Source organism: Austrofundulus limnaeus, unplaced genomic scaffold, assembly GCF_001266775.1.
Source record: "Austrofundulus limnaeus strain Quisiro unplaced genomic scaffold, Austrofundulus_limnaeus-1.0 Scaffold60, whole genome shotgun sequence".
Lineage (NCBI taxonomy): Eukaryota > Metazoa > Chordata > Actinopteri > Cyprinodontiformes > Rivulidae > Austrofundulus > Austrofundulus limnaeus.
In genome coordinates, this window is record NW_013952462.1 from 165194 (window position 1) to 172882 (window position 7689).

The 7689-nt window shown below is 36.9% G+C and overlaps 1 protein-coding gene, 1 long non-coding RNA gene and 1 other non-coding gene across 6 annotated transcripts in view; 1 reads left to right on the plus strand and 2 right to left on the minus strand.

The window, feature by feature from the left end:
• Window positions 1–353: 353 nt before the first annotated feature.
• On the minus strand, window positions 354–4102 carry LOC106518360 (uncharacterized). Of its 4 annotated transcripts, none has more exons than XR_001310308.1 (3): window positions 4025–4102; window positions 2320–2428; window positions 354–1052 (listed from the first exon to the last, which is right to left on the minus strand). It is a non-coding gene; the product is annotated as an uncharacterized LOC106518360 (long non-coding RNA). The 4 variants fall into 4 exon arrangements; XR_001310310.1 differs by having other exon boundaries at window positions 3957–4027; XR_001310309.1 differs by lacking the exon at window positions 4025–4102 and adding an exon at window positions 2929–3356.
• trnaq-uug (transfer RNA glutamine (anticodon UUG)) lies at window positions 4074–4145 on the plus strand. The gene has a single exon. It is a non-coding gene; the product is annotated as a tRNA-Gln (tRNA).
• Window positions 4146–4244: 99 nt separating this feature from the next.
• Window positions 4245–7689, minus strand: part of LOC106518357 (tensin-2) — a gene marked incomplete in the record, with an annotated part of 38801 nt that continues 35356 nt past the window's right edge. The window contains 3 exon segments of the mRNA XM_014009620.1: window positions 4245–5638; window positions 7329–7358; window positions 7575–7643. Coding sequence (XP_013865074.1) covers window positions 5494–5638; window positions 7329–7358; window positions 7575–7643 — 244 coding nt within the window.

Consider the following 7689-nt stretch of genomic DNA (forward strand, 5'->3'; position numbering starts at 1 on the left):
ACACACACACACACACACACACACACACCTATTAGGTATCTTCTCAGCTTTTCTTTGTCATTGTACAGCATGATCAGGCAGCCATGTGTGTGGTATTAAGGCCAGTGGAGTGGGGGTGGGGGGTGGGGGGGCTAAGGAGGCGAAGGTCAGATGTGTGTCTACAGTGTAAACACCGTAAAGGCCTGAGATAAGAAAGGGAGTGGGACAGAGGAATGGGTTGGGGGATGGGGTAGTCCTAACCAAGTGGGTTCAAATTATCACGAGAAGAAGAGGTGCAAAATTGGTTACTATATATACTTGTATTTATGTATTTTTCTGTGTATTTACATATAAAATGAAGACAGGTCTCATCATTGAAAGTTACTGTTTATTTTCATTATACAGGCAAAGCCCCTAAAACATTTTCCATTTTGTTCTCTGATTTCTATTAAATCTGTAAATTTAATTCTAAAATTGTGTTCTCTGTTGAATAAAACTGGAGTTACAACATAATCAGTATATTTTTCAMTTCTCCAAATCCCCTGCTAGCATTGCTTTGCCTTTAAAACAGAAGGAATTTTTACAACAAGCATTCTCCCACTATTCTAGTCCATTCCACATTAGACAGTTTTGCATTTTTGTACCCGCTGTTTGGCCAAAGACTACGGACCACTCAACAATTAGGCCCGCGCCATAAACCCCAAGGACACATGTGCAAAGTTCACTGTCAGCTACAGACTTGTTTACGCCAGCTTTGCATTCTAGCTGCACCTCAGAACTAGCATGGACTTATCCTGCAGCACCCTTTGACATGAGTCATTTTTTCTTTAAGCAGTTGATTCATGTCCAGTATGTGCCASTAAAGTGTGCTGGTGTTCAGTTCTTGTTCATGAAGAGCTGATTCTTGCCCTGTGGCTTGGCCGGTGTCCAGGTCTGGCACCGGCACTGGATCAGGCCGTTCTGCTAACTGGGATTTGTTTGGCTCCGCAGCCACATATGTCAGACATGCATCCATCCTGGCTGAGCCGCTTTGTGTCCTCAGATGATCTGGTTCTTCGCAGTGGGCTGGCCTGCTGTTTGGAAACACGGAGAGTGGAAATCGTAAATCACAAACACTTGACCTACTAAAACTATGGGAGTCAGTATTTGTGGCACTGGTGCAGAAACATAATTAACTGCTGCAGTAACAGAGCTCATAATGGAATATAATCTGAGCACAGCCAGAGGAACTTCAGGCTACAGCATAGTGTAAAACAAAACAAACACAGCTGAAAACATGCACTATTAAAGGAATGCATATCGTCCAATAGATTGTAGGTTTAAAACCAATAAACACTTTCTGCAAGTTTCATTAAAATCCATTCAGCGGTTCATGTTAAATTTTGCTAACAGACAAACATGCAAAAACGCAGACCCAGGCAAAAACATTATTGCCCGCAACTGAAAGGCGAAGGCGGATAATATATAAAGTGCATATATATGAAATTGTAATTGTGATTTTAGATGATTTGCACTGTAATTTGTTGTAATGACATATTTAAAGCTACACAACTTTACAGATAAATGTCTAAATTAATTTTCCCAGTTTGAAGAGTTGAACTCGAGAATGCAGACTAACACGAGGAACTAAAAAAAAAACTACAATATCGCTAAAAAAAAACGTGGCAGATGTTACTGCTAACCTAACTCGAGGAGACAGAAATAAGGGCATAAATAACACGATGCCAGACTGATGTGAGGAGAAGAGACCCTTGGGGAAAATGACAACAGGGAACAGGTGAAAGTGGGCGGGGRAAGAGATGAGGAGCAGAAACTGAGTGAGTAAGAGTAAACTGARGGCACAGTAGACACTGGGAAAGAACTAAAACATGAAAAGCCACCAAATCCTGAWAGTAATACATAATGCTAAGTCTTGCATAAAATCCTGAAATGCATTGTGAAACCCAAAAGAAAGAAGATTTCTGATGGATAGGTTTCATGGTTCGAGGACGATTACGTGCACTACTAGAGGGAAGCCTTCAAGTACCTGAAAACATCTTTGATTAAATCTAGACAGCTTGTGCAGCTCCCATAACAGGCACTTTCCTATGCTTTCACTTTGGTGATGTTTCAGCGCAGTATAACATGCAAAACACTCAGGATATCCTGCCTGAGGGACTGCCACCCTGTTCCACTTACATCTGTCACCATGTGACGCCTCAGGCGGCCGGGCAAGACCCATATAAAGTAACTTCCCCCAGGCAATCCGCACATTGTACTCAGTGTTGAATCATCTGCGATTGTTATCACCACGATTCCACGAGACCTGTCTCACTTAAAAAAAAAAAGAACACACTGTACCTTTGAGAATGTTGTTTGTCAAAACAGAGTATCTGAGCAGCTGGATTCTGGGGTTGTTGATGAGCAGGCCACTGGTGGTGAAGATGGGCACTTCCATCAGGACTTAGGACTTGTTAAAATGGATGTTCAGATAGAAAGAGGAAAATAAAATCAGCACTTTTCTTATTTTGACAATAACATCCACCAAAAATGAAATCTGTGAATCAACGTAAACAAGTTTTATGATAGACCGGTAAATTCTCCCACGCCCATAAATACATGACATCAATTTTCCACCAGTCAAGTTTTATGTGTTTATATAAAAACAGCTGCAAGTTTGGACAGAKAGTCTTTAATGACAGGACGAGGTACGGGAGGCTGACAGACAGGCTTTGGATAGTCAGGCCTAGGAGGTAACACCCTGATCAATACAACAGTGGTAGGTAGAGAAGAGAACCTGAATGAATATTACTGGATGATGCATGATGCCATGTGCTGAATTGAGATAAACAGCTGCTGCATCACTATGGTCCAAACTGCACCAGAACCTAACCTTTGTTGTGAAACTGTACAGCAGGTGGTGTAAACAGCGTAGTTTTTCATAGGCGACAAACCCAACAGGACATTTACCATGAGAGATGCAAGAAGACCAACTGCGTCATGCCACAACTGGTTTGAAGTGCTTTACAAAGTAAAATCTGCAGCAGGACAACAGCGTCCTCACATCATGACCGCTCCAATCCTGGCTTTAGACACTGCATCGAACCACCTAGCATTCCTACCAAAACAAATCATTACATTATCATTGCTTTAACATGAGGTCATGAGGTTTGCTTGAAACGATTTTCGTTTTTGTCTTCAAAAGAAACAGAGCTCTTTTTTGAGCACTCGTGACAATTACCCTACAAAGATTGCTCAAGTTCCTCTCATTCTTTAGAATTAGTGGGATTCTTTTGGTCWACAGCAAAGACCAAAGGCTATTTTTCTTAAATTCCTCATATGGTTGTGAAAAGGTCCTAAAGCAGTTTCGGGACCCCCTAAACTTCTGAGACTTTGCGTAAAACAAAAATAATTCCACTGTTTTGTGATCCAGTTCTGAGTTTGAACTGTGCAGTGAGAGACAGTTTTTATTTATAGCCACCCCCCCCCCCCCACACACACACACACACACACCATAACTTTTATGTTTCTTTCCAGAAGATTGGTAGTTTCTGCAAAATTTGAGACGTTGCTGCTTGTAAGACAATTGTAGGTTACAAAAGCACCTGTAGCTCCCTCTACTGGTACASTGATCACTTTACTTGCACCGAAGAAATGGCAAAATCGAAAATACTTTTATTTTGAAAACGGGGCTTTTATTTTGCCAAAACCGAGAAGCTACATTGGCAAGCACAGCGCAACAACAACGAAAGGATAGGAAACGGTGGACTGTACTAAGGCCTTTTTAGCGACATTCCTTAATTTTACAACGTTTATGTTTACCATTTCGTCTGAAAAAGTAAATTAAAACACCTCATTATTTATTCATATGTACAAGGCTGGTAACTTAAAATTTCCCACACAAAACTAAGTGAGTCGCTTTCATACCGGTAGCTTCATTAGCTAATAATTAGCATTGTTAGCTGTGGTTAGCATAAAACACGTAGAATAAGACTTACCCAGCGATACATCGTATGTGTTTATATAATCAATAGATRATAATATATCATAACAGAACGTAGAATACCTTGTGTCGCTGCGTCAAGTACATTTGTGGGCACGTAAGTTACGTAGTTGGTCCCATGGTGTAATGGTTAGCACTCTGGACTTTGAATCCAGCGATCCGAGTTCAAATCTCGGTGGGACCTCGTCCTTTTTGCTCTAAATCCATGCCCATCCTTTTTAAATTCACGTTTTCATCTTTGTGCTTGTGAAGCAAAAGTGAGCAAATGATGACAATCACGTTATTAAGTTTTCAAATCTCGCTTTAATTGTTTTGTCAAACATCATGACTTACACCGTTCTTTAATTCTTTTCAACACATCAAAGCCTAAAATATATTATTCTTTTGCATAAAAAATGTATAGGAAAAATAGTAATATGTTGAAATACTGAAATCTAAATACTGTCTCAGTTTACAGACAACAAACATTGCCTAACAAAAGCTGAAAAATAAAAAAAATCTTAAATTTATCTAATAAATCTCGCTTTGAGTTAGTTTTCTGTAAAAAACACTTGGCTCTTATTTTTTGTTTTTCTTTTCATAGTCAAAGATGAACCTGGCTCCTTCATTATAAGTCTAATTTTTTTTTGTTTGATGTTACCAAAGATACTATTTTATTATACCTATTGTTTTACTTCAGAAAAAAATTTTTTTGTAGTAGCTAGTAAATACAGTTGTTTTTTGTTTTCAAATTTTAAATGTATATTGTTTTTAAAAAAAACTAAAAGAGAGTAATACTTGACATCCACAGGGGAAGCCCTTTACAAAGGGGATCAGGTGATGATTTTTGAAACAGATAAGTAGATATTTGTTAAATTTGTTCCAAAACGCAGTCCTAGTTTATCTTAAAGGACCTGTGATTAGTGCTTAAAAAGATTACGCTTTTTTAAAATAAAAATACTGCTGTTATGTGTATTCTTTACTAAATYTAGCCAAAGACTCTTTTAGACAATCTTGATTTACAAAAACTCATTAAATCAACCTATGTTGAACATTCTCAAATCCCATAAGGAATACAGCTGCAATTATTCACCTTTAACACATTACTATTTGTTTTGCTTCAAARGCTGCAGTAAAACTTTAATATACGTGGTAAATCATTTCTCCCTCATGCAGTTTGTAAAGATACATTATAATGTCTGAAACATAATATCAGTATGAAACAAAAAAAACACAAAGACACTCAGAAAGGAAAAATAAAACTTGTGTTACAATCTCATTTGGCAATGTTAGGTCACACTTTGGCTTTTCAAACTATTACCATTCAACCTTTTGATTTGTAACATGACTATCAAACAGTACTTTCCTCCACAGAGAAGTGATTTGATATAAAAACCATACAGTAGAACAATGGTGCTACACATAAAAGAAAGCAAAAAAACAAACAAAACAAAAACAACAGCTAAATATGAACATTTTATCAAAAGTATTGCAAAACTATTTTCCTCTGATACTTTATAGTGCATAGTTTTCATTGAACCGGTTTTATTTTTCTATCTGTGCAGCTGTGGTCCCAGCATGACTTTATTGATGAAGTTGACGATTGCCACAGCTGGCTGCTCAGGGTCCATCTCAGCAAACAGGTGACACACGTTCTCTGTGCTGGTGCCGCTTCGTCGCGCCACAAAGCCAAACATCCTGTGAAAATAAGGTCAGACAGCACAAGAGGTCAAAAGACTAGAGAGCAACGAGTATTAAAGAACACAAAATGTCCCCGTTTTTTTACAAGCTGACATGCTTTCATTGAGGATTTTTAAAAAGCATGAAGCCACATTTTGTCTTTTACTTTACATGTGTCAAAGTCAAGGCTCACGGGCCTAATCTGGCCCTCAATGTTTATCTGGCTCCAAAGGTAATACTTCGAATGTGAAATAGTTTGATGTTTTCTCTTTTTGTCACTTTATTTAGTGCGTTCTTCTCATTACAGTTGGCCAACTTTAAAGTTAAACCTTTTCAGTAATTTTTGATTTTTTTTAGATTAAAGAGCGACAGTGAATGGACTTTAATTATCTTTTGCTCTTTTTGTTTCATATTATTATTGTTTCTTAGTCAAATAATTAGATCTTAGTGAGGTTTTTGTTTTTTACCTGAATTGCAGGATTGTAATAAAATGTATCTCTAAGAAATAATTTATTTAAACGTTGTGGGTCAAAAGTAAGGCATAAAAAATAATGCTATTGATCAGTCTTTGCCAATTTTTTTTCGTTATGTATAGTAATGTATTTTACATAGCAAAGTTTTATGTAACTTTACATAAAAGGGCTTTTGTWTTTCTAGAAGATTATTTTGTCACCTGGTTCACATTAGATTCACATTAAAAATGTACTTTTTCCTCCCAACTCCAGTAAATTCATAAAATGTGTATTAGTTTTTAAAATCTGTACTTTGAAACTTTAAATCTGCACTTTTTGTGTTGCAAACTGCACAAAGCTTGCTCATTCCAATGGGGATGTAATAGGGTTAATGCCCATTTTTTTGTGCTTAAATCTAAAACTATTTTCTGTAAGTACTTAATTGTTCTACAAATATCAAAAACTTCTACCACAACCTCTTCTTATTTTTTCGTAGAGAAATGAGCCCTTTCCTCTTTGAAYTTTAAGTTTAACAAACAAATAATTGAAGAACAGAACCAGAATTTATCAGTGCTTTATAAATAAGTTCTTCATAAGTTACACTTTATAGGTCATTGAAAGTCATTATAAAACCCTGTTAGATAATTTTTTTTACTTAAATAATTTTATAGGTCAGTAATATTGATCCACAAAATGTTATTGCTTGATATTTAAAATTTAAATTTAGAGGAAATCTGTAACAGTTGAGACCTTGATCTTGCCAAAGGCAGCCAGTTTTGATGTAAATGATTTTTAATGCTTTATGAAGGGTTTACAAATACATTTTCAAAGCATTAATAAATCCTTCATGAAGGAAATCTTTTTTTTTCAACAGTTAACCTGCATTTTGAATGTTTTCTTTTCTGAAATTAATAAAAAAAATAGATCCTGATGAAAATTGGCAAAGTGGAAAGCAAAAAGAAACAGCAAACATCTCTGGTTTCCCTTTCCTCTAGTASATCTAATGCATTATGATTTAAAACAAGTATAATTTAAAATTATTAAACGTGTCGCTCCAAATGTAGGTTTACTGTTGTATTCAAACTTTTCAAGTTGATAATGACTTCATGCATCAAAGTATGCAGTACAGTACAGAAATATATTTTCAATGATCRATACTCTACTTCTGACAGATGTTAAATGCAGTCAGTAGAAGTAAATGGTGATTGAGGGCCGTGCAAAGCAACAAACTGCAGCAGTGGGTAAACACAACTTACTTGCTTGATGTTCTATGAGAATTAGTCCACCTGAAGCACAGGCACACAGGGACACAGAGACAAAATGTAGGAAAGCATGAAAAACAAAGATATGAAGTATATCAGAGTAAAAACACTGGCAAGCAACTCACATAGAGAACTTTAAAAAATGAGATTAAAGCAAAGACTTGTACAGAATCAGCAGAAGGCACAGTTACTACTTTTACTGAGAGCAACTGGCAGTTCCAGCACACTGCTCGGACCTACCTCTGATCTTGGGGGTCAAGACTGCTGAAAGTGACGCTGCTGATTGGGTAGTGCCGCCTAAAAAAAAGTCTGCGCAGAGAGAGAGAGTGAGAGAGAGAGAGAGAGAGAGAGAGAG